The 26,477-nt window shown below is 42.1% G+C and overlaps 2 protein-coding genes across 6 annotated transcripts in view; one reads left to right on the top strand and one right to left on the bottom strand.

Moving 5' to 3' along the window:
• Positions 1-6,369, bottom strand: part of ATM (ATM serine/threonine kinase) — a 146,784-nt gene extending 140,415 nt beyond the window's left edge. Inside the window, exons 1-4 of one of the 2 annotated variants that reach the window (XM_055094794.2) lie at positions 5,458-6,089; positions 4,271-4,358; positions 1,439-1,540; positions 1,247-1,359 (exon numbers count right to left, since the gene is read on the bottom strand). In XM_055094794.2, coding sequence (XP_054950769.1) covers positions 1,247-1,359; positions 1,439-1,510 — 185 coding nt within the window. In that variant the 5' untranslated portion in view covers positions 1,511-1,540; positions 4,271-4,358; positions 5,458-6,089. Of the gene's footprint in view, positions 1-1,246; positions 1,360-1,438; positions 1,541-4,270; positions 4,359-5,457 lie in introns of both variants that reach the window. The other variant, XM_057299233.2, reaches the window with a different exon arrangement.
• A 12-nt stretch (positions 6,370-6,381) lies between these two features.
• Positions 6,382-26,477, top strand: part of LOC100983381 (protein NPAT) — a 65,596-nt gene continuing 45,500 nt past the window's right edge. The window contains exons 1-2 of one of the 4 annotated variants that reach the window (XM_055094795.2): positions 6,420-6,640; positions 20,527-20,690. In XM_055094795.2, coding sequence (XP_054950770.2) covers positions 6,525-6,640; positions 20,527-20,690 — 280 coding nt within the window. In that variant the 5' untranslated portion in view covers positions 6,420-6,524. Of the gene's footprint in view, positions 6,641-20,526; positions 20,691-26,477 lie in introns of all 4 variants that reach the window. The other 3 variants (XM_008953739.6, XM_003828343.6, XM_055094796.2) reach the window with 3 other exon arrangements.

Genomic DNA, 26,477 nt, shown 5'->3' with positions numbered 1-26,477 from the left:
TAAATTATAATAATTTCAAAAGCTGTTCATGCCATCACAAAGAGCAACTTTTAAACCACCTTGCTTAGATTACTACATCAGCTGAAAAAAACAAATAAAACAATTAAATCTCTCTTTCAAGGCCTAACTCCTACAAGACCAATTTAATGTCTGGTCTGCAAAGCTCTTAATCTTCTATGACTTTCTATTGCTTTACTGCCTGTTTTCTAAATTTGTCATTAAAAGCTTACAATGCTAGTAAGGACCCTCTCAATCCTCTCTCAACTCCTTCTGTTATTCTGTAGAGGATCTACCTCTTTCTTAGGCAGTTGGTAATGTTGCCAGCCATTAAATTAAGCCTGCCTAGAAGATATTCATAACTAGCCAGGAGTGCTGGGTGCATATTTGACCTACCAGATCAGCATATACAAAATAGTATTCATCTTCAGGTTATAATTATATTTGTGGTATTTAAAATAAACTAGAAAATCAGAGGAAAAACAGCATGCATGTTTCATTTTATATGCTTTCAAATCTGTAACAGTCAATCTAATACCAAACAGGAGCTAAAAATAAAACAGAATCTGTCATAAACACTGAAGGACAACTAAATACACACTTCCTCTTGACTACAAATGTTATTTCTAGTTTATTTAATACTCTCAGTATTTAAAATACTTTATTCATCTTTCCTAATCCTTACAATCTGTTTCTAGTTATAAATGGATTTCACGGTTGAAAATGATGTCTCAATGTAAAAATGCATCAACCCTGTTTGCCACTCCTGTCCAGCAATCAGTTGTGTTTTTTCATTGTTCGAGGTATTTTTTGTTTTTAACCAAATTCATACACAAGTATTCCAATCTTCCTTTTACTTGTTTTATTACAATTTAACACACAGCATTTACTTATAATCAGAGTAATATTTAAAGGTGTGAAAGTAATATCCAAACATTTATTATAATTTTTTCCTCTAATCTGAAGTCTTATGAACTAACTAAAATGAAAGAAATTCTCTCTCAATTTTGAGTGAGATATGTCTAAAACATTTTATTGAAGAAATAATTTATAATTTTTAAGTTTCTATATGAACAACCTTTAAAAATTATGTTTTGGATAAATATTAAATGCCAAATTCATACGCAAGGCATAATGATATATAGGAAGCAAAGATAAATGTTAAGACTTACACACAAAAATAATATCACAACAGAAATAAATATGAAAGAGAAAAATAAAGACAGTAAAATAAATTTGAATAGAATACCTAAAAACAGCATCCCAATTCAAATATTTTCCTTGTTTGGAATCTGAATGCCGATCTAGATGTTTAATTGTTTCAGGATCTCGAATCAGGCGCTTAAATTTCTCAACTTCTTTCTGAAAATAAAAAGGAAATAATAATGGGTTACTAATCACACTTATTTCAAGGAAAAATTGAATTTAAGTAATTTACTACCTTTCGTTCTGTAGCTCTATCATGTTCTAGTTGACGGCAGCAGATAAGCAGATCATTAAGTACTAGACTCATGGTTCACAATTTCAGAACACACATCACTGTCTGTAAAAAAAATACATATAGGTATATATATGTATATGTATATATGCATATATAGAGAGAAAGAGGTGTGAAAAAATGTGTATATAATTATTTTATACTGCAGTATTTATAGTTAGATTTAACTGTACAATTAGAGGCACATTCTGGTCAAAGGCACAATAATTTTTCTTAACATTTCCGTATTTAAAATGAGATTTTCTTAAAATCTATACAAGTAATGCTGTAACACAAAAATGTTTGCCTTGCTTGCAGTAGTAGCAGGATTAAAATAAAAGTATAATTTACACTGGACGCAGTGGCTCACGCCTGTAATCCCAGCACTTTGGGAGGCCAAGATGGGAGGATCACAAGGTCAGGAGTTCGACCAGCCTGGCCACCATGGTGAAACCCTGTCTCTACTAAAAATACAAAAATTAGCCGGGCTTGGTGGCGCGCGCCTGTAATCCCAGCTACTCAGGAGGCTGAGGCAGGAGAATCGCTTGAATCTGGGAGGCAGAGCTTTCAGTGAGCCAAGATCGAGCCACTGTACTCTAGCCTGGGCAACACAGGAAGGCTCTGTCAGGGCGGGAGATGGGGGAAGTATATTTACTTTTTATTACTCTGAGACCAAAGAAACATGACATTTAAATTGAGACATGAAAGATGAATAGAAAACAGCCAGGTAAATAAGGAAATGAGCACTCAAGGATTTAACATTGACAATGAACTATTTAAAAGCACTCTTGGCCAGGCGTGGTAGTGTGCGCTTGTAGTCCCAGCTATTCAGGAGGCTGAGGCAGGAGAATCGCTTGAACCCAGGAGGCAGAGGTTGCAGTGAGCGGAGATCGCGCCACTGCACTCCAGCCTGGTGACGGAGCAAGACTCCGTCTCAAAGAAAAAAAAAAAAAAAAGCACTCTTGCTTATATGGAGAGACATGTCATTTTGCTGAGCCAAAGGCTTAAAACATGCTTTGGAGCTGATAAGTAGGAGGTTATCAGAGCTAGTAAGCTTTGACTACCACTTCCATCTCAACTGGTATTAAGGTTCTTATTTAACACATAACAATAGGAGTAAAATGACATTTCTGTTTTAAAAGGAAATGAAGCAAATTCTATGCTATGGTGGTATCCTTTGCAAATATCAAGGATCAACTATATTTTACTATGCCTTGATTCCACTGAGTAGCTCTCTTCTTTTGGGGGCTTCTGATATAATCAAACTCTCTTTTGATGTCCTTCAAAAAAATGTAGTAAGAACAGCATTTCAACATGGACACAAAGATGGGAAGAACAGAGACTGGGGACTGTTTGAGGGACGGAAAGAAAGGGAGGTATGGTTTGAAGGGCTACCTATCAGGTACTATGCTCACTACCTGGGTGACAGGATCATTCGTACACCAAGCCTCAGCAACATGCAATTTACCCATGTAACAAACCCGCACATCTACCCCCAGAACCTAAAGTAAAATAGAAAAGAAAAAAAAAGAAACAGCATCTGTTTCACTAGTTCTGATCTAAACCTTTATATAATACAAAGAAGTTTTTTATTAAACTATGAATGTCTGTAAACAGAGAAAAAATACATATATTTATGTATATTATACCCACACATACCTATATCTCAAGAAGTAAAAAGGTAGGGAAAGTCCTTCTCCTATCCATCCATCTAAATTCTACTTAATCTTTCAAGATCAAGTATGTTTCTCTGCCCCGATTCAATCTCACAGAATCTCAAAATTGGGAGGAACTAAAAGACCAGGTCCAATCTTCCTATGAAGGAAGGAATGTCTCCTACAAAATGAATGCCCTGTCTTTGAATATTCTCAGTAAGAGCTGACTACCGGGGCTAGGCGTGGTGGCTCATGCCTGTAATCCCAGCACTCTGGGAGGCCGAGGTGGGTGTTCCACGAGGTCAGGAGTTCGAGACCAGCCAGCCTGGCCAACATCGTGAAACCCCGTCTCTACTAAAAATACAAAAATTAACCAGGTGTGGTAGCATGTGCCTGTAATCCTAGCTACTGGGGAGACTGAGGTAGGAGACTCACTTGAACCCAGGAGGCGGAAAGTGCAGTTAGCTGAGATCACGCAATTGCACTCCAGCATGAGCGACAGAGTGAGACTGTCTCAAAACAAAACAAGACAAAAAAAACAAAAAGAGCTGACTACCCATTTTATTAGCAGATGGCTCTGATTCTCTTCTCCTTTTGTATTCACTGGTGGTTCTTCTGACTTCCCCCATCCCCCAACACTGTTACAACTTCCGCTTTACTCTGCTATAGATTACAGATTGTTATTTGAGTTCTTTTCATTTGATTATATACTTCCTGTGGACAAGTATTATCATTTTTGTTTTTCCATTCCTTATGGTTTTATCTAGGAATCTTCTTACTTCTTCAATCTCAGTTTAAAGCCCTCTTGAGTCAATAAGGAAAATGAAACTGGTAATCTAACCAATGAAAATACCTTAGCAATATCCAAAGAACCATAAGGTTTGGCACCTTTATTCCTAAATATACTAAAGATTTGACACTTCCCGGAAGAGGCAGCCCTAAACTTGACTTTTTTTTCCCCATGGTGTGACTTCCTTGAACTTGTTTTTCTTACCTTCAGCTTCTTAATGATTACTTTGAAGAAAACAAAACAGTTCAGTATTATCTACATAAACAGAAGATGTTCATTCACTGATAGATGCAAACAATATTTACTACTTATAGCTAAACAAATAATGAACTAAACAGATACAAATCCTACCCTCATGAAGTCATATCTGGGCAGCAGGGTGACAATAAACAAGTAAATTGATAAACCAATGCATAATTCCAAATTGTGATGTATGCCTCTGAGGAAACAAAAACACAGTAATAGAAAATAACTGTAGAGAGAATCATTTTAGATAAACTGTCAGGGAACATATATCTCAGAGGAGTTTATAATAAAGCCAAGATCTGAACTAACTGGTGCCAATCAAAAAAAGGGCTAGAGGACCAACACTTCAGGGAAGGAGACTAGCTTATAGCCAAAGGGTTCTACAATGTTAAAGAACACAGTATGTTGGCGGAACTGAAAGAAGGCAGAGGAACTATTAGGTAGTCAACTAGAGTATGAGTGTCACCATATAAAGATGAACTTCATTTATACATTAATCCAGAATATCTGGGTTCCACTCAAGGTTCAAACGAAAAGATAAGGATTTCCTACTTCCTACGAGCCTCTGAATTGACGAATTCAGTGTTCCTTTTTAGATCTCAACCAAGTTGACCCCTTTGCACAACTTGACAATGACGCTTATATCCCATCTTCCTAGAAATAACTCTGCCCTTGGCATGCCATTCTTTTCTAGTGCTAAGGAGTGTGGCCTCTGTAGTCAGATTGTATTAGTTCAAATCCTGGTTCAGCCACTTACAAACTGTATAATCTAGAGCAAGTTCACTAATCTCTTCAAACCTCAGTTTCTCAATGATAAAAGGAAAAACAATACTAGTACCTACCTCTATGAGTCCCTGTAAGGACCCATATACATGCTTACAGTGCCTGAAACACAGCAAATGTTAGCAATGATCATATTAACTTCCGTTATGACTGTTTCGAAAGTCTCCTGATACCTCTTCTTCCGCTCATACCTCAAAAACAGCTTTGTTTTCTTGGTCTCATCCATTCCTATGACTTCAGCAGCTGAAAACCCACAAAATATATTTCATTCAATGCCAGGCCTCACTCTGGAACTTCAGGGTCCTTCTACACTTTGTGCCTTTACACGCATTTTTCCTTCCATCTGGAAGGCTTCTACCATCTGCCAAGGTAACACTGAGAGGTCTCACCACAAACTGAATTGATAGTCTCAGGCTGAGTTTGCAGAGAACCAAAGTCACTCCTCTACCATCAGAGTACTCCCCTATCACCACATACATTATCATCCACTGTAGTTGTCTTATCTGTACCTGGTAAATACAGCAGCTAACGCTCACGAGTGCTCACCACAGGTCAAGATTATCTCACTTATCTTCACAAGACAGTAGAGAGCGGCCACACGACTGACAGAATTCCAATTCCAGCCGTATGATTCCAGAGCCCAAGCTCTTAACCGCGAGGTTGAAGTTGAAATATCAATACATGCTCGCTGACTAAAAGTACTAAATACGAGAGATCAAAAGATGACTAGTCAAGTCGCGTAGTTAAATCTGAACCCTAAGGTGACACGAAAAGAGGATGCGCAGGAGGCAGGGTTCAATTCAGGGCGTTTAAAAGGAGGAGGTTACTGGCCAAGTCCGCTAAGAACCCGGAGAGAGGCCAGGAAAGATGGAGTGAGGAGAGGGAGGAGTCAAGGGCCACTCTGGAGGGGTGCATGAGATTGGCGGTCTGGGGAGAGGACAGACTGGGTCGCACACGACTGAATTTTCCAGCGCAGAAGCCGCTGCGTTGCCTCCGCGCCCCTACCGCTGCACTCGGAAGGTCAAAGTAGTATCAACCGCGGCGGTGGCAGCAGCGCAGATCCCGACTCCTCTCGCCTCCTCCCGCGGCCACGGCTTCTTTTCTCCGTTAGCCACGCAGGGACCTACTCCCGCTTCCGGTTCAAACCCTGCGTGACTGCCCAGCGCCCACTTCTGGAGGAAGAAGCAACGCCAAGCAGCCGCAGAGCACGGTATGCCCATGCGCATCCAGTATCACGCGGTCTCCGCGCTCAAAACACTCCCCCAAAACATTCGGCCCGTCGGAGCAAACGCGCCTGCGCCATGTCCACCAATGGCCAGCGACCTAGCGTTTGCGGCTCGCCCTTCGGCTCGGGCTCCGGGGCTCTCACCCACCCTCCTCGCCCTCGTCGTCCTCCCCGCCTTCCTCATCCCCGCCCCTCCAAGTCTGAGGACGGAAGTGACGACAGTTCCGAAGGCGAACGGAGGCGGGTTTCATTTCGGCGCCTTTCTTTCTCTGGCGGAAGCGATTGGCTGGCGTGAAGCGAAAGAGGCGGGACAAATTGCCGCGAGTTCAGTGCCGCCACTGGAACCGGGAGATGCGGCGCAGGAGCTGTCGCTGTGTTTGCTTTAACCTGAGTCTTGTTCCTTATTGTGGTTCCTGCTGTGGTTTTGATCATGTTGTTACCCTCGGACGTAGCCCGGCTTGTATTGGGTAAGCGCGGACCCGGAAAGGAGGGTTATTGGACCCGGCTATGCCGGACAGAAGGACCTTTGAGGCCAAAGGTTTTCCCTGGGTAGGGAAGCTTTGGGGTTTTGCCTCCCCGCTTACGAGTTGAGACTGGCGGTGATTCTTCGTCATTCGGAGGTTCTGGGCAGTTTAAGCCTCTTTGTATGTAGATGCTCCTCTCTTCAGAGGCTGCGTGGCGAGGGGAAGGCCGAGGGGAAGCTCGGGGTGGAACACCTGGGGCGGATTCGGAAGGAAAGTCAGGCCTCCACACTTAATTAGGACCCCTGAAAGAGCATTTGTCTGCATGACGGACGGATTGCGTGTGCTTCAACCTTGGGCGCACTTTCCTTGGTTCAGTGTTGGGACCAAGATAGGGCAAATAGGGAGTTCCCCGGCCCCCCATCTTTGTAGAGAGACCTTCCTGGCGCCCTTCTAATAACCCGCCCTTATAACTACGAATTTGGGAGTAGGGGTGATCTTCCTTCTCCATCCTCCACGCAATACGTCGTCCAGTGTAGAGGTGTGAAATGCCAGTTGCATATTTTAAAACAGCAATTCCTGTTCCTTTGATCAGCGAAAAATTTCAGAGGGTTAATTGCCTTAAATTAGTTGAACGCTTTCTAGCCCTAGTTTTACCTTCATTTGAGGAGGGATGGTTTGTGGGTCACTTGTCTGTCAGGGTGTATTGTCTGTGTGAGAGACGGGTTTTGTTGTTGTTTGTCCCCTGAAAGAATAAAGAGGATTGTACTACAGGGGACGAGAGCCAGGTAAAGCTCAAAACCCGAGCCAGTAATTTACGGACGTCGTATGCGACGTCCCTAAAAGTAAATAGCAAGCATCTGTGATGAAACCTCCCATAGTATTCACAGCCATTACTACCATTATTTTATTGTTCGGAAAACCCATTTGTCTTGTGCCTCTTTTAAATGCCCAGCGCTGTCCACAAAAATGTTATTTGCGCAGGGCTCTTGATAAGCACATTTTGCAGGAAACGTTAAACGGAAATGGTTCCACCATCCATTTTTGAAGAAACATAATGACAAGTTTAATGTTTTGTTAATGTCTGATTAATCTTTTGCTTAAGAATCCTGAGTTTTGGCAGTTTGGTAATCTAGTTGAGTTTCGGTAACTATAGTCTTAAACATAGTTTCTCAGCCTCAGTACTGTTAACATTTTGGGCCTCATAATTCTTTATTGTGGGGAGCTATCCTGTGCTCAAATATTGTAGGATGTTTAGCAGCATTCCTGGCTTCTATTCACTAGATTACAGTAGGACACCCGTTCCCCACCCTACCCTTACCCAGTTGTGATCAGCGAAAATGTCTCTAGATATTGCTAGTATGTCCCCTGGAGGGCAGAATCACCCCTAGTTAAGAAAGTCCTAAGAAAGCAGTATCATTTTCTAATTGAAATAATTCACATCAATTTGTGAGTATTCTTTCTCCACAAACCAGCTACTCTGCTGACTTCCTGCTTTTCATTTAATGGACAAAAAACGCCAGCCATGGTTTTCTTATCTTAAAAATCTTTGTCATTCACATTCCATTTTCACTGCCACCAATCCCGCAATGTGCCTGCCATTACTTCTCTTTTGGACTTCTGTCATGGCTTCCCAGACAGTTGTCCTCGCAATTCATTTTATTTACTGTTGTTACAAATCTCCCTGAAGCTTTCACACTATACCTTTTATTCTGAAAGTTGAGATAATTCTATTCTTACTAAAAATTTCAAATGGGCAGGAGTATACAATACAAAAAAGCCTCCCCATGCCTAATGCTCTTACTTTTGTCGTTTATCGTTTTACATCTTAAATAGATATATATCGTGTATATCTTTCTCATATCAGGTTTATTATTTACTCATGATTCTTTTCCTATCAGTACCCCCTCGCCATCTTCAGCTCCTCTTGTTATTGGTCCCTTCATAATGTTTTTTTCTAGCAAATCTTTGGGTGCCTAATATGTTCCAAACACTGTGCCAATTGCTGAACATAGAGAAGTTAAGTTTTCTCCCCTTAGTGTTCAGATAATTAGGTTTTTTTAAACTCTTAAACATACACACAGAAAAACACTTTTCTGGACCCCACTAGACGTTAGACACCCATTAAACAGAACATTCTGTGTTATGTTCTGTGTCACCCTTTCACAAGTCAAATTTATTCAAAGAACAATGAATTCCACTTAGTTGCTGTTCTTCACCTACCTTTTATCCTTCAGGATACTGCACTCTGACTATTGCATCTCACTACTCCACTTAAGTAGCCCTTATTGCCTTGCTGGGATTTTACAAAATGTTGTGTGGGCCAGAATACATCAAAGTGTTTGTTGCCTCTGGGCCATCAGTTCAGTTTTTATCCATTTATTCAAGGTGCTCTGTGGAACTGATCCTACCTGCCTCTCCAACTTGATCTCAACTTCCTAACATCTGTTTTATGCTGCAGACATGCCAAACGAATTGAAGTTTCTTTGAATATTCTTGTATGTATTCTACTTCTCTTTGTCTTCCTAGTACACTTGTATTCAAGGTTCAGGTCATGCCTGATCTCTGAAACTTCATTCAGCAAGTACAGTCAGTACTTCTTAAATGTTGCCATAGCATTGTACTTCTGTTACAACCTTATCATGTCTCATTGTAGATGTGTGTTTACTTTTTTTGATAAAATATACTAACAAAATTCACCACTTAAAAATGTATAGTTCTTAAAGCCCAAAACAATGAGTTTGTTGTTGTTGTTGTTTTTGTTTGTTTTTAATGTACAGATCAGTAGTGTTAACTATATTGACATTTTTCTGCAACCATCACTACCATCAGTTTCTGGAACTTTTTCATCTTCCCAATTTGAAACTTACTTGGTTTTTTGTTTTATTAGTAGTCTTAGTCATGGATGAATGGACAAGCTTCAAGAGTTCTGGGAGTCCCCAAAACTATCATCTGTGAAGGTTTTCTTGAATAGATTTGTTACCTCCTGTATGAGACAGCATGCATTAAAAAAAGTAGAAACCATTCTGAGTATTTAACATGGAAAGATTTAATGAGAGAATTCGTTTACACTGGTGAGAGAAAAGCTAAGACGCCCAGCAGCTTACAGCTAAGGCATCTCAGTGGTTAGCAACAGTAGGAAGCCACTATGCTAATGAGAAGGATAAGGAGAGAGGAAGCAACCAAGAGGCTGGTTTGACTGCGGAACGTGGAAGACTTGTCTGATGAGGGAGTGGTAGTCTTAGAGGAGACTACTGAGGCAGAAAGGGAATGGGGGAAAAATATGGCTGCTTCCTCCTGCCCTCCAGCCTCCCACCAGTGCTTCCTATTTACTGAGCCCAGCCAGTAGCAGGCCGACAGAAGAGCTTGGGGAACATTGCCTATATAGAGTCAAGCTTTATGTCATACAGTAGAGAGCGACAGAAGGGTCAAGAACGTGTTTGAGGTCAAACAGGACCAGAACTGACACACCCCTAACAGGTCAAGAGCTGCTGGTTCTATTCACCTTTATATCACCAAAACATAGATATTTAATAAAACATTTGCAAAAGTATGGCTCTGATTATGACACTCCCCTTTGTTTATTTAATAACATATGTACTCATTGCTGTCTAAAACTTTTCATGATCCTTACCCATTTTGTCTTTTCTGTTGTATCTCCAACTGTTACCCTTCATAAACCTTGTGCTGCATCCAAACTGGACATGTTCCCAAAATATGCTTGCATATATACTTTGTGTCAGCTTCTTTGGGATTCCCAACCATCCTTCAGAACTCATCTGCACCTTCAAACATCACATAATTTCCAAGCTTAGTAGTGGTTTCTCCAGCCCCTCCCTTCCCATGAAGTAAGTCAGCTCTATTTTCTTACCATTTTTGCTTTGCATTACAGTTATTTGTGTATATATCTTCTATCTCCAAGTAAATTGTAACTTTATAGACAGAAACCTTGTCCCTGTTATTTGTGGATCTAGTAATATAAGACAACATAAGGTAAGGCTTCCTAAGAATTATTTGCATGCTTAAAGAACATTAAATTACTAATCTTTCTAGGGAAATAATAAAATATGTGAAGGAGATGTTTTCACATAGCGTGCTTTACTATCTCTTGCTTGCTTTAAACCTCTCTTTTTATCTTTCCCTCTCTACAAGTAGGAAGAAAAAACACCCTTCATATAGTTAGGATCTTATCCTTTCTTCTCTTTTTCGGTTGTTTCCCCTTCAATTCATTTAGTTGCTCATTACCACCTCCACTTATAATAAAAGTAGGCTGAAGATAGTATTATGTTAAGAAGGAAACTCAGGCATACTTTCTTAACTATTCAGGGACCTTTGTCAGTAAGTTTACACAAAAAAATACTCTTCTTTTATTCTTAAGTTGTTTTTAGGAATAAAAGGAAAAAACAGTAATAACTAATATTAGTTGTAGAATAACGATTTGTATTATACTGATAAGAGATGATTAGTGCCCAGTTTGTATTTTCTATTTTATTTATTTATTTCTTGAGACAGAATTTCACTCTTGTCATCCAGGCTGGAGTGCAGCAGCGAGATCTTGGCTTACTGCAACCTCTGCCTCCCAGGTTCAAGTGATTCTCCTGCCTCAGCCTCCCAAGTAGCTGGGATTACAGGCGCTCACCACCACGCCCGGCTAATTTTTGTATTTTTAGTAGAGACTGGGTTTCACCATGTTGGCCAGGCTGGTCTGGAACTCCTGACCTCAAGTGATCCACGCGCCTCGGCCTCCCAAAGTGCTAGGATTATAGCCATGAGCCACTGTGCCCAGCCAGTATTTTCATCATATTTGGATTTTCATTCATCTAACACCAGAGATTTAGAACTAATTTGTGCCTAAAATTTCCTGTTACCTGACTGAGAATTGGTTATAGTCAGATACTTAATGATGATAAATAAACATTTCGTAGGCAGATACTAATCATATATATATAGTAAGGCCTAATTTAATAGATTCAATAGGTTCTTGAAAACTGCAACTTTAAGCAAAATGATATATAATCAAACTAATTTTACCATAGGCTAACTGATATATACAAGAATTTCTTCAGCATATTTTTGGTCACAAAAATATCACCACACTTGTAAATAAAGTCCAAAACACTTCTAATATTAAACATTGAAATACATGTAAGCTATATATACATTTAAGATGGATTAATAAAAACAAGATAATTACTTACCCAGTTAGTCCATTTCAAGGTTGCAGGTAGCTAGAGCCTATCCCAGCAGCTTAGGGTGCAAGGCAGGAACTAACCCTGGGCAGGATGTCATTCTGTTGAAGGGAGCACTCACACACCCACGTACACTCATGCTCACACTGTAATAATTTAGACACACCAGTTAACAACATGCACATCTTTGGAGTTTGGGAAGAAACGTGTACCTGGAGAAAACCCATGCAGGCATGGGGAAAATGTGTAAACTCCACATATACAGTGTCCTCAGCCGGAAATTGATTTTTTTCCCTCATCAGCAGTAAAACAAAAACATTGAACAAAATGATGGTATTCGAGGACTTGCTATATAATGATCAGTGAACATGAGAGTAGTCAACTATTTACTACATTATTTTGGAACTCTTGGGACAAAAGTAAACCAGAATACATCAAATCTAATCTAAAATGAGAACTCAAGATTGCCAAAGTTGGGGCATGTTGTTAAGAGCAGAAGATAATGTATCCTAGATATTACTATTTTGAGATGCATTATAACTTAAACACTTATTATAGAGGTAATCTAGCTTTTAACAGCCCCATCTTATGTGTGTGCTATACAGAGGTATAATGTTTTATGAAATGCCATGAATTATCTGTGATGATTCCTTTCCAGGTTATGCTAGCACAAATGACAATATTTTTCTGAAAAAGGTTTACTGTGTATCACTGTATTCTGTCTGGGGCATTGTTTCTCAACCTTCATTTCATTACACAACTTTAAGGAATCTTCTTAGGCTTTTTTTTTTCCCCTGACCCTCCTCCCCACACGAAAGTTTAATGTTTTAGTGTCATGAATGTATTGTATATGTTTATATATCATGTGTATCTGTGATTTATGCATAAAAAGAGGGAGATTTTCTTCATTCCTCCCTGCCCCAGAACCAATTTTCACCCTCTTAGGGCAGTATGACTCCTTTTGAGAATGCATGGTCTAGGGGAAAGCAAATCTACTTTAAGATAGATAAAAATCTACTGCAAATCTATAGTAGATGTTAATACCACCATCTATCAGAAGTCCCCAAGTGACTGAAGGCATCTAGGGTGATAAGTACTTGAAACTCCACCATGAAAAGGAAGTATATTTGAGGTGTTCAATCTAAATCTTGAAGCATATGAGGAAAAAGCTCCAACCGTCCTAATTTTAAGGTGATTCTAATAGTCTGTAGATGTTTTAAATTTTTGTGTTTACAAAAAGCTAGTAACAGCTAACTCACCTATTCCAAATATTATAACTGTCAGAAAGCCAGCCATCATAAAAATTACTTTTCAGCCAGCTAGTTTTCACAAAAAGGGAAGAAAACATTGCAGTGTATCTTTGATCTAATTAATTTCACATCTGTGGTTTGATGTTCAATGATAGGAAGATTGAAGTCATGTAATCTGAGATAAAGCTTTTTTCAGATATCCAAATGCTTTCTCCAAAACACAATGCCTTTGGTTTTTGATTTGTATATTTGTTTGTTTCTTCTTATTAGTTAGGAAGAGGTTGGAAAACAGATTCATCAACTACAAGTAGAGAGTGGTGAGTTGATTCCCAAATCACAGCTAGGGCATTGCCTGTAAGGAGATGACCATATCCTTGCCTTTCCTTTTTAAAACCTTAGTGTATAATGACTTTGTAGGCCACCTTATTAGGTTTTTCACCTGTTGGACCTGGTTAAAGATACAGTTCCAGGTGAAGAGAGTAGAACCTTATAAAGTTGGAAGAGACGTTAGACATAATTTCTTTTTTTTATCTTTTAAATTCAGGGGTACATGTGCAGGTTTGTTATATAGGTAAACTTGTGTCATAGGGGTTTGTTGTACATATTATTTCATCACCCAGGTGTTAAGCCTAGAACCCATTAGTTATTTTTCCTGATCCTCTACCTCCTCCCACCCTTCACCCTCCAATAGGCCCCAGTGTGTGTTGTTCCCTCTATGTGCCCGTGTGTTCTCATCCTTTAGCTCCCACTTATAATTTCAGTAGCTAACAAATACTTACTATTATGCCAGCACTGAGATAAGTGTACTTCAAAGGAAAGTATAAGGGAATACTTATAAGTATTAAGTAATACCTATAAGGGAATATTTAATAGTAGGGAATAGGGAGTAATTATACTAAACTGTGAAGAATGAGTTGAAGATAGCTAGGTTAAGAAAAGATTAGCTGCCCAAGCAAAGGAAATAGAATAAACAATGGCCTTGAAATATAATCAATGTGTATCTGTGGGACTGAAAGACCAGTTTGGCTGGAAGCGATAGAATGGCAAAACATAGGCTGAAGAGGAAATTAGGGTACAAAGCAAGTAGAACCTCATACGACACATTAAAAATTTGAAATCATAGGCCGGGTGCAGTGGCTCACGCTTGTAATCCCAGCACTTTTGGGAGGCCGAGGCGGGCAAATCACCTGAGGTCAGGAGTTCCAGACCAGCCTGGCCAACATGGCAAAACCCCGTCTCTACTAAAAATATAAAAATTAGCCAGGCATGGTGGCAGGCGTCTGTAATCCCAGCTACTTGGGAGGCTGAGGCAGGAGAATCGCTTGAACCTGGGAGGCAGAGGTTGCAGTGAGCCAAGATTGCACCATTGCATTCCAGCACAGGTGACAAGAGCGGGACTCCATCTCAAAAAAAAAAAAAAATTGGAATCATATTTTTTTATTGAGATATGATGCACATACTACAAAATGTAAACTTCGTTGTTTTTCAGGGTGTGAAAATCCAGGATATTTATGGATTCATAATGTGCAGATATCACCAGTAATTTCAATATTTCCATCACTCCAAACAGAATCCTTATACTATTAAGTCACTTCCAATTCCCCCTTGCCCCGTCCTCTGCCAACCACAAATCTACTTTCTGTATCTATACATTTGCCTTGCCTGGACATTGCACATAAATGAAATAGAATATTTGGCTTTTTGTGTCTGACTTTCACATAGCATAATGTTTTCAGCATTATTCCATGTTGTAGCAGGTATTAGTACTTCATTCCTTTTTATAGCTGAATATTTCATTATATGAATATGCCATATTTTGTTTGTCCATTCATTAATGGACACTGTTATGAAAAATGCAGGCCAGCTGTAATGGCTCACCCTGTAATCCCAACACTTTGGGAGGCCAAGGCAGGAAGATTGCTTGAAGCCAGGGGAGCGAGACCAGCCTGGGCAGCATATTGAGACACCCCATCTGTACCAATAAGTAAGTAATTAGCTGGGCATTTATTTGGTGGTACATGCCTCTAGTCCTAGCTACTGGGGTGGCTGAAGTGGGAGGATCACTTCAGCCCAGGAGTTCAAGGTTATAGTGAGCTATGATTGAGCCACTGTACTTCAGCCTGGGTGACAGAGCAAGACTCTGTCTCTGAAAAAAAATAAACTGACCATAAATGTCTGGATTCCATGCTTCAGAGTTGACTAGATAAATAAGAAAGGTCTGGATTTTTTATTTTGTTCCACTAATTTGTGCGTCTAACCTCATGCCAGTACATCGTCTGGATTACTGTAGCTTTACAGTAAGTTTTGAAATTGGTAAGTGTAAGTGCTTCAACTTTTTCTTCATTTTCAAGATTATTTTGGCTATTCCAGCCCCCTTGTATTACCTTACGAGTTTTAGGATGTTTGTCAATTTCTGCACAAAAGGCAGTTGAGATTATGATAGGAATTGTGTTGAATGTATCGGTGAATTTTGGGAGTATTGAGTTTTTAACAATATTGAACCTTTCAGTCCATGAACACAGTATGTCTTTGTGTGGATTTAGGTCTTTAATTTCCTCCAGTGATGTTTTCCAGTTTTTAGTATGCAAGTCCTTTACTTTTGTTAAACTTATTCCTAAGTATTTTATTTCTTTTGATGCTATTGTAACTAGCATTGCATTCTTAATTTTTGGTAGTTCATTGAGATTTATTGACTTTTATATATTCACTGTGTATCCTGCAACCTTGTCGAAGTCATTTATTAGCTCTAATAGTTTTTGTTTTGTTTTGTTTTGTTTTTGGGACAGAGTTTCGCTCTTGTTGCCCAGGCTGGAGTGCAATGGCGCAATCTTGGCTCACCACAACCTCTGCCTCCCGGGTTCAAGCGATTCTCCTGCCTCAGCCTCCGGAATAGCTGGGATTACAGGCATGCATCACCTTGTGCAGCTAACTTTGTATTTTTAGTAGCACCAGGGTTTCTCCATGTTGGTCAGGCTGGTCTCGAACTCCCGACCTCAGGTGATTTGCTGGCCTCGGCCTCCCAAAGTGCTGGATTACAGGCATGAGCCACCATGCCCCACCCAGGGAGGTTTCTTAACTCCTTTTTTTTTTTTTTGAGACAGAGTCTCGCTCTGTTGCCCAGGCTGGAGTGCAGTGGCACCATCTCGGCTCATTGCAACCTCCACCTCCCTGGTTCAAGTGATTCCCCTGCCTCAGCCTCCCTAGTAGCTGGGATTAAGGTGGACACCACCATGCCTGGCTCATTTTTTTGTATTTTTAGTAGAGACAGGGTTTCACCATGTTGGCCAGACTGGTCTCGAACTCCTGACCTCAGGCAGTCTGCCTGCCTTGGCCTCCCAGAGTGCTGGGATTATAGGTATGAGCCATGGTGCCTGGCCTCTAATAGTTTTTTTTTTTTTTTTTTTTTATGGCTTCCTTAGGATTTTCTATATAAGACATGTCATCTGCAAATAGGGGTAATCTTGACTTTTTCCTTTCCAATCTGGATGCTTTTTTTTTTTTCTTTTGAGACGGAGTCTTGCTCTGTTGCCCAGGCTAGAGTGGAGTGGCACTATCTCAGCTCACTGCAACCTCCGCCTCCCGGATTCAAGCAATTCTCCTGCCTCTGCCTCCTGAGTAGTTGGCATTACAGGCAGGCACCACCACGCCTGGCTAATTTTTGTATTTTTAGTAGAGACGGGGTTTCACCATGTTGAGCAGGCTGGTCTGGAACTCCTGACCTCAAATGATCCGCCCAGCTCGGCCTCCCAAAGTGCTGGGATTACAGGTGAGAGCCACCGCACCCGGCCTGGATGCTTTTTATTTCAAGTTTTTTCCTAATTGCCCGGGCTAGAGGATACATGCAATGTTGAATAGAAATGACAAGAACAGACCTTCTTACCTTTTCCCTGATCTTATGGGGAAAGCTTTAAATTTTAAACCATTGAAGATGATGTTACTTGGCTTTTTTTTTTTTAATAGATAGCTCTATCAGGTTGAGGAAATTTCTTTTTATTTCTAGTGTTTTTATCATGAAAGGGTGTTGGATTTTGTTTTTTTTGGTTTCTTTGGTAGTGTTTTGTTGTGTTTTGTTTTGCTTTGCTTTTGAAACAGGTTCTTACTCTGTCATCCAGGCTGGACTGCAGTAGCATGATTATGGCCCACTGCAGCCTCAGCCTCCCAGACTAAAACTATCCTTCTACCTCACCCTCCCAAGTAACTGGAACTATAGGCACATGCCACCATACCCAGCTAAATTTTTAATTTTTTGCAGAGATGGGGGTCTCACTATATTGCCCAGATTGGTTGGATTTTGTTCAGTTGTTCTTTTTCCATGATAATGTGACTTTCGTCTTTTACGTTAGGAATATAGTATATTACACTGATTTATTTTTATTCAACCAACCTTGCATTACTGCATTAAATCCCACTTGGTCATGGTGCATCACTGTTTTTATATGTTGCTGGACTTGATTTGCTAGTATTTTGTTAAGGATTTTTTTTTTTTTTTTCCTGAAGACTGGGTCTCACTCTGTCACCTATTCTGGAGTGCAGTGGCCCAATCATGCCTCACTGCAGCCTTGACTTCCCAGGCTCAAGTGATCCTCTCATTTCAGCCTCCCAAGTAGCTGGGACCACAGGTGCACACCACCATGTCCAGCTAACTTTTGTATTTTTTGTAGAGATGGCATTTTGCCATTATGCCCAGGCTGGTCTGGAACTCCTGAGCTCAAGCAATCCTCCTGCCTTGGCCTCCCACAGTGCTGGGATTACAGGCGTGAGCCACTGTGCCCACCCTGTTGAGGACTTTTATGTTCACTTTGTTTCTTTTTTTTTTTTTTACACGGTGTCTCTGTTGCCAAGCTGGAATGCAGTGGCGCGATCTCGGCTCACTGCAACCTCTGACTCCCTGGTTCAAGCGATTCTCCTGTCCCAGCCTCCCGAGTAGCTGGGATTACAGGCACACACCACCAGGCGCAGCTAATTTTTGTATTTGTAGTAAAGATGGGTTTTCACCATGTTGGCCAGGATGGTCTCAATCTCCTGACCTCATGATCCGCCCGCCTCGGCCTCCCAAAATGCTGGGATTATAGGCATGAGCCATTGACCCCAGCTCCCATGTCCAGTTTCATGAGGATTATTGGCGTGTAGTTTTGTGATGTCTTTCTCTTGTTTTGGTATCAGGGCAATATTGGTCTAAAAGAATGGGTTGAGAAGTCCTCTCCTACTATTTCAAAAAGAGTTTGTAAAGGATTGGTGTTTCATTCAATGTTTTGTAGAATTCACCAGTGAGGGCATTTGATCCCAGTTGGGCTTTTCCTCGTGAGAAGTTTCTTTATTACAAATTCCATTTCTTGTTATAGGTCTGTTCAGATTTTCTGTTTCTTCTTGAGTCAGTTCTCGTAGTTTGGGTCTATTAGTCTGTTCTTGTGTTTCTATGAAGAAACACCTGAGAGTGGGTAACTTATAAAGAAAAGAGGTTTTAATTGGCTCACAGTTCTTTAGGTTTTGCAGGAAGCATGGTGCTGGCATCTGCTTGCCTTCTGGAGGCCTTGGGAAGCTTAACAATCATGGTGGAAGGTGAAGGGGGAAGCTGGACTCTCACATGGCAGGAGTGAGAGCAAGAGAGAAAGAGGTGTCACACACTTTTAAATGACCAGGTCTTGTGAGAACTGACTATCTCAAGGATAGCACCAGGGCATGAGGAATCTGCCCCTGTGGCCAAAACACCTCCCACCAGGCCCCATCTCCAACATTGGGGATTACAATTCAAAGTGAGATTTAGCAGGAGCAACATCTAAGCTACATGAGGGTCTTTCGAAGAATTACTCATTTCATCTAGATTCTCTAAATTGTTGAGATAACAACTGTTCATACTGTTCCTTTACATTCCCATTTATTTCTATAATATTGATAGTAATATCCCCTCTTACTTTTCTGATCTAGTATAATTTGAGTATTCTGTTTTTTTTTTCGGTTGGTCTAGCTACAGAATTGTCAACATTGTTGACGTTTTCAGAGAACTAGCTTTTGTTTTTATTCATTTTTCTCTATTTTTGTTTCATTTATGTATACTCTGCTTATTTCCTTCTGCTTTGCTCTTTTTCTAGTTTCTTAAGGTAGATGATGAGGTTATTGAATTTTTTTTTTTTTTTTTTTTTTGAGATGAAGTCTCACTCTGTTCCCCAGGCTGGAGTGCAGCGGCGTGACCTCCGCTCACTGCAAGCTCTGCCTCCCAGGTTCATGCCATTCTCCTGCCTCAGCCTCCCGAGGAGCTGGGACTACAGGCGACTGCCACCACACCCAGCTAATTTTTTGTATTTTTAGTAGAAAGGAGGTTTCACCGTGTTAGCCAGGATGGTCTCGATCTCCTGACCTTGTGATCTGCCTGCCTTGGCCTCCCAAAGTGCTGGGATTACAGGTGTGAGCCACCGTGCCTGGCCCAATGTGGTAATTGATTTTAAATTTTAAGGTTTTTGTTTACTTGTTTGTTTGTTTGTTTTGAGACAAGATCTCAGTCTGTTGCCCATGCTAGAGTGCAGTGGCGCGATCATAGTTCACTACAGCCTTGAACTCCTGAACTACTGGGACTACAGGCACATGCCAGCACACCTACCTAATTTAAAGAGATGTTTTTAGACACAGGCTCTTGAATTCCTCACCTCATGGTACTCTCCTGCCTCAGCCTGCCAAATAGGTGGGATTATAGGCGTATGCCACCATGCTTGGCTTATCTTTTTATTTATTTATTTATTTTATTTAGTTATTTATTTTTGACATGGAGTCTTGCCCTGTCACCCAGGCTGGAGTGCAGTGGCATGGTCTTGGCTCACTGCAGCCTCCGCCTCTCAGGATCATGCAATTCTCCTGCCTCAGCCTCCTGAGTATCTGGGATTACAGGCGCCTGCCACCATACCCAGTTAATTTTTTATATTGTTAGTAGAGACGGAGTTTACCATGTTGGCCAGGCTGGCCTCGAACTCTTGACCTCAGGTGATCTGCCTGCCTCAGCCTCCCAACGTGCTGGGATTACAGGCGTGAGCCACCATGCCTGACATCTCTTTTTTAAATACAGGTGTTTATAGCTGTAAATTTTCCACTGTGCACTGCTTTAGTTGCATCTCATAAATTTATTGACACTTATTTCATGTCCTAATATACGGTCGGCCCTGGAAAATGTTCCATGTACACTTGAGAAAAATGTGTATTATGCTGTTTTTGACTGGAATGTTCTATAGCTATCTGGTAGGTCTAGTTGCTTTACAGTTTAAATTTTCTGTTTGTTTATTGATCTTCTGCCTAGTTGTTCTATGTATTACTGAAAGTGTGGTATAGAAGCCTTCAACCTTTATTGTTGAATTATCTGTTTCTCCTTTCCCTTCTGTGAGTTTGCTTTATACTTTAGGCTCAGTTAGGTGTATTTATGTTTATAAGTGTTATGTCTCTCTCTCTCTCTCTTTTTTTTTTGTTAAAGACAGGGTCTCACCCTGTTGCCCAGGCTCGAATGCAGTGGTGCAGTCATGGTTCACTGCAGCCTCGACCTCCTGGGCTCAAGCTATCCTCCCACCTCCACCTCCAGAGCAGCTGGAACTACAGGTGCACACCACCAAGCCCAGCTAATTTCTAAAAACCATAGAGGTGGGTTCTCACTAGGTTTCCCGGGATGGTCTTGAACTCCTAGGCTCAAGCGATTCTACCACCTCAGCCTCCCCAAAGTGAGCTACTGCACCCAGCCATGTTATCTTTTTGTGGATTGACCTTTTTTGTCATTATCTTTGTCTCTAGTAACAATGTTTGTGTTAATACCTACTTTGAGACAGGTTGAGTATCCCTAATGCAAAAATTCAGAATGCTCCAAAACCGTCATTATCTTTGTCTCTAGTAACAATGTTTGTGTTAATACCTACTTTGAGACAGGTTGAGTATCCCTAATGCAAAAATTCAGAATGCTCCAAAACCAAAACTGTTTGTATACCAACATGATCCTCAAAGGAAATGTTCACTGGAGCATTTCAGATTTTCAGATTAGCGATGCTCAACCAGTAAGTATAATGCAAATGTTCCAAAATCTGAAAGGGAGAACAATCTGAAACACTTCTGGTCCCAAGCATTTCAGATAAGGGATACTCAACCTGTATTAACATAACAACTTTAAGTCTTACTTGATTACTGGATGGTGTAATCCAGTAATCTTTCCTATCCTTTTACTTTCACCCTGTTGGTGTCTTTGAATCAGTCCAGCACCTGGTGCCAAGACGCCAGCTGCAGCATGGGAGGTGTGGCCAGGGCTGTGTGCTCCACAGGGCAGCAAGAGCTGGGAACAGATGGGTGCCCTGTCCCCTTCCAAGTTGGATGGGCAGGAGCCCTGCCCTCCCAGGTGCAGCTGCAGCTGTGGAGCAGGCATCCCTGCACTCTCGGGGGCCCGGGAAGCCCCCCTTTCCGTGCAGGCTTGGAAGCGCCTACTCCCGCTGCCTGGCCTCTCCCTGCTCCCGGTGCCCACTCCGATTTCAGAGTAAAGTTGAGGCTGAGCCTGCTGCTGTCGGGACCTGGCTGGGTGTGTGCACACTAGGGGCAGCGCCAACACACCAGCCTCATGCTGCCTCGGTCCCCCTCTGGACTTTGAGCTCTGATGAGCACATGAGGGAGGCCAAGGGTGAGGCTGAGGGCAACTCGGCATGGGCCTGCCCCTTGGCATGAACAGCCTAAGCACCGTGGGTACCTTGGATGTCAGGTTGATGGTGGCAGGAGGCAGATGATCTCCTAGGTGGAAAGGGGCAGGCCCCTGGTGAAGCCACGCCTTCAAGCCAGAGACAGCTAAAGCCTGGGGGCCAGACTGCAGATCCATGGCCCAGAGTGAGAATTTATGGTGCTTTTTCTGTGCCCACCCATGGCTGTCCATGGACCCATCAGCACATACTTACTACCATTTGAGGTCCATAAAAACCCCAGACTCAGCCAGACTCACAGAGATGTTGGGACTACCAGCTGTGAGAAGGAGCTACTCACTGTGGGTCTCATCTCCACTGAGAACTGGTCACTTGTTGGGACAACCTGCCTGCGGAAAGGAGCTACCCACTGCAGCTCTATTCTCCACTGAGAGTTGGACACTCGTCAGGATGACTTGCCTGCAGAAAGGAGCTACCCACTGTGGGTCTCCTCTCTGTTGAGAGCTGGACACTCATCAGGATGACCTGCCTGCACAGAAAGGCACTGCAGAAAGGAGCTTCCCACTGTGGGTATCCTCTCCACTGAGAGCTGGATACTCGTGGGGACGACCTGCCTACGGAAAGGAGCTACCCACTGCAGGTCTCCTGAGGGCTGTTCTGTCACTCAGTGAAGCTCCTCTCCGCCTTGCGCACCTTCCAGTTGACCATGAACCTTATTCTTCCTGGACGCAGGATAATAACATGGGACCCACTGAAAGGCAGGACTGAAAGATCTGTAAAACAGGGCTGAAACATGCCCCCTTGCTCACCACGTTGCAGACAATGAGAAGGAAAGAAGAGCTGAGGCCCTTTGGGGAGCCCAGACCTAAGAGCTCCCCAAACCAGGGTTGTGACACCCTCTTTGGGGCTCTGGGATTCTTGATGTCTCCAAGCTTCAGGGTGCCACTACGTTCCCCAGTACCCACAGTGGAAGCCGCTGTGGTATGTCTGATCCAGATGCAACCTCACAGGGAGCCAGTGCCTGGATATGCCCGCCCCACTGCATCCAACATGCCTGACTATGCTCAGTGGCTGAGCTCACTCATACACCCCTCACTGCTTCATGCCTGGCTCACCACCAGCAGGCATGGGATTAGGCCCAGTAGCATGAGCCAAACACAGCCTGCTTGGCCAAGTGGGCGGAACAAGCCCAGCAGGCCCTAGCAAAACTCAGGCAAAGGCACCACCAGCCACAGAGGTTTCAAACTGGAAAAGCGACACCCTAAGGATCCTGTGACAACAGCATATAGTTGGATCATGTTTTTAAGGTCATATAAATTACACCTTCATACATTATATGCCCATATTGTTGTGTACAGTTATCTTTTTAAGCAGAGTTGGGGAAGACAGTTTATATACAACAAACACTTATACTGTTTTATTTTTATTTATTTATTTATGTATTTTTGAGACAGGGTCTCGCTCTGTCGCCCAGGCTGGAATGCCTTGGCATGATCTCGCCTCACTGCAGCCTCTGCCTCCCCAGTTCAAGAGATTCTCATGTCTCAGCTTCCCAAGTAGCTGAGATTACAGGCGAGTCCCACCACACCTAGCTAATTTTTTTGTATTTTTAGTAGAGATGGGGTTTCACTGTGTTGGCCAGTTTGGTCTCAAACTCCTGGCCTCAAGTGATCCACCCGTCTAAACCTCTCAAAGTGCTGGGATTACAGGCATGAGCCACTGCACCTAGCCTATACTGCTTTATATTATGTTGTTATCAAGTTACTCTCCAGTATCATCTCATTTTAGCCTGAAGGAGTCCCCCTTTAGTATTTCTTACAGGGAAAATCTGCTAGCAACTAATTCTTTTAGTTGTTTATTTGATAACATACAATTTTTAAAGTTTTAGTTTGGAGTCTTGCTAGATATAGAATTCTTCCTTGAGGGTGGGTGTGGTGGCTTACTCCTGTAATCCCAGCACTTTGTGGGGGCCAAGGTGGGAGGATCGCTTGAGGCTAGGAGTTCAAGACCTACCTAGGCAACATATAGTGAGACACCATCTCTATTAAAAATTTTTTCTTTTAATTAGCCAGGCATAGTTGTGAGTTCCTGTCATCCCAGCTACCTGGGAGACTGAGGTGGGAGGATCGATTGAGCCCCAGCATTCAAAGCTACAGTGAGCTATAATGGTGCCTCTGCTCTTCAGCCTGGGCAACAGAGTGAAACCCTGTCTCAAAAAGAAAAGAAAATTCTTGGTTGACCTTTTTTTGCTATCAGTTTTTTATCTTTTTTCTTCAACAATCAAAGTAAACATCAAGTCTTTGAATATCATCTCACTACTTCTGGTTTCTGGTGAGAAATCAGCTGTCAGTCTTACTGAGAAACCGTTGTATGTGATGAGTTGTTTCTCACTGCTTTCACGATTTTGTTTGTCTTTGTATTTTCAGTTTGATTATGGTCTGTCTAGGTATGGATCTCTTTTAGTTTATCCTACTTAGAGACTGTTGAGCTACTTCATGTGTAGATTAAGTTTTTTCTCAAATTTGCACGTTTTTAGACATTATTTCTTCAAATATTCTTGCTGGCATTTCTGTCGTTCTAGGATTTCCATTATGCTTATGTTGGTAAAATTGATGGCATCCCTTAGGTCTCTGAGACTCTGTTCACTTTTCATCATTCTGGATTTGTTTCCATTCCTCAGATCAAAGGACTGTTACAACTCTGTCTCCTTCGTGCCATCCACAAGGCAGCGAATGATAGGGGGATGTGTTTCAGCTCATTTGTGTTACAGCTCATTCAGGCCCACTGCCCCACTCTGGCTTGCGGCTCTTGGGCCTGCTTGGCCCTGCCACTGCTTCCTGTCATGTGGGGCGGCTGTCCGCTCCTGGCAGAAGGCAGGAGGGCTACAATGTTATAGCCCCTTTCCCACCGGCAGGTTCTGCAGGTTCGGCAGGTTCCAGGGTCTTGTCCCGCATCTGAGAAGAATGAGGTTACATGGACATGAGAGACTGAGCAAGGTGGAAAAGGATTTTTATTGAGCAACAGAACAGCTCTCAACATGAGAGGGGACCCAAAGTGGATAACCCTCTGTGTGATAGGGGTCCCAAAGGTAGGTAACCCCCATGTGTTGCTGAGTCCAGGGTTTTTATGGGCTCAGAATGTGGGAGTGCATGTTGAGTGGTCTGTGGGCAGGCCTGGAAAAAGCATCATTGGATTGGCCTTAGGCATCGAGGAAGTTTTCATTCTAGTTGTGGACTCTGTCTGGAACTGGCATGCAGTTTTCAGGCTTCAGGCTGTCTTTGACTTGAATGTTGGGTTTCACCATGGACCCACCCCTGTCTGCCTGGGAATTTGTCTCTTGCTGCTATCAATCCTCCCTCTGAAGAAGTACATCTAACTGCCATTAGGATAAGGACAATGACCACAATTGCTGCTTTCTGCTGACGGGGTGCTATTTTGCAAAAACAGCAGTCTGATCTCTCTCAGAGGCCTAAGAGTTCCCAGTAAAAGGGAGCCATCGTCTGAGGCTCCATTTGCATGACCTATGGAGTTTAATGATCTCTAATTGAGAAGAAACAAATTTTACAAGGAGGTTAAATATACATGGACCAAATATGTGTATTATACAAAGAGGAGCTAGAAGGGAAAAATGTAGTCCCAAAGATAACAGAAATAAGGAGCAAAATAGACTAAACATGCTGAAACAATGTTATGGCTAGAGCTGTTTCACCCTAGTGAAAGAAATTAAATCTTGTATGGGGACAGTTAAACTTTAGAAGAAAAATAACTGTTTAGGGGAGTATATAATCCCTTGGGGGGTCCTTGGCAAAGATGCCTTGTGAGGAACAGAACAAGGGTGAGAAGAGCAAGCCTAGGAGAGACTATAAAGAGGATGTCCGTGGTAGGTTAATGACACTTAACCTTTTGTCATTTAGCTTGAGGTCTCTGATTTTTTCACACTGGTACTTTGGGTACTGTTCCAGGTCAACAGATAATTCCGTCAGTTTTCCCAGGCCTTTACTCGAGTATAATGAATCTAAGAATATTTTCCAGTGACATTTACTGCCATAGGAGTAGGAAGAAGTATGGTATAAGGTCACTCCCAGTGCCGACCTAGAGAGGGAGAGAGGGTAGGATGTGCCTTTACCCAGTACTATGTCCCCTGGGTTGAATAGAGATGGCCCTAGTTCACAGAATTGGGCCTCTGACAGTAGTTTCAGTTCCTATTGGAAATGGGCCAAAGATGTTATACATGTAATCTAATCAGAGGTTTCTTGGTCTAGCAAGAAATCATTGGTGAGAAAAGGTCGTCTGTACATCATTTCAAAGGGAATTAAACCCAGCTTTGAAGGGGTGTTTCTGACATGTAGTAGGGCTATGGGAAGAAAAGTAATCCAGGGCAGATGAGTCTCTCAAGACAGTTTTCTGCGGTACCTTTTGATAATATCATCTGTCTTTTCTCCCTTTCCTGAAGATTGTGGTCTCCTAGCACAGTGAAGATAGTATTGTATGCCTACTGCCTTTGAGACCCCCGGGTGACAGCCTCCTCGAAGGAAGGGCCATTATCACTCTGGAGGTGTTTAGGAAGTGCAAAACGAGTAATTACATCATTAATTAGTACTTTTATCACCTCAGAGGCTTTCTGTGTCCAACATGGAAATGCTTCTACCCAGTTAGTGAAGATATCTACCCACACTAGGAGGTATTGGATGCCTCTCGTCTTCTGCATAGGGGTGAAATCTATCTGCCAGTCTTCCCCTGGGTAACCTCCCATTATTTG

The sequence above is a fragment of the Pan paniscus genome, chromosome 9 (assembly GCF_029289425.2).
Source record: "Pan paniscus chromosome 9, NHGRI_mPanPan1-v2.0_pri, whole genome shotgun sequence".
Classification (NCBI taxonomy): Eukaryota; Metazoa; Chordata; class Mammalia; order Primates; family Hominidae; genus Pan; species Pan paniscus.
This window is presented reverse-complemented; position numbering and strand designations above follow the sequence as displayed.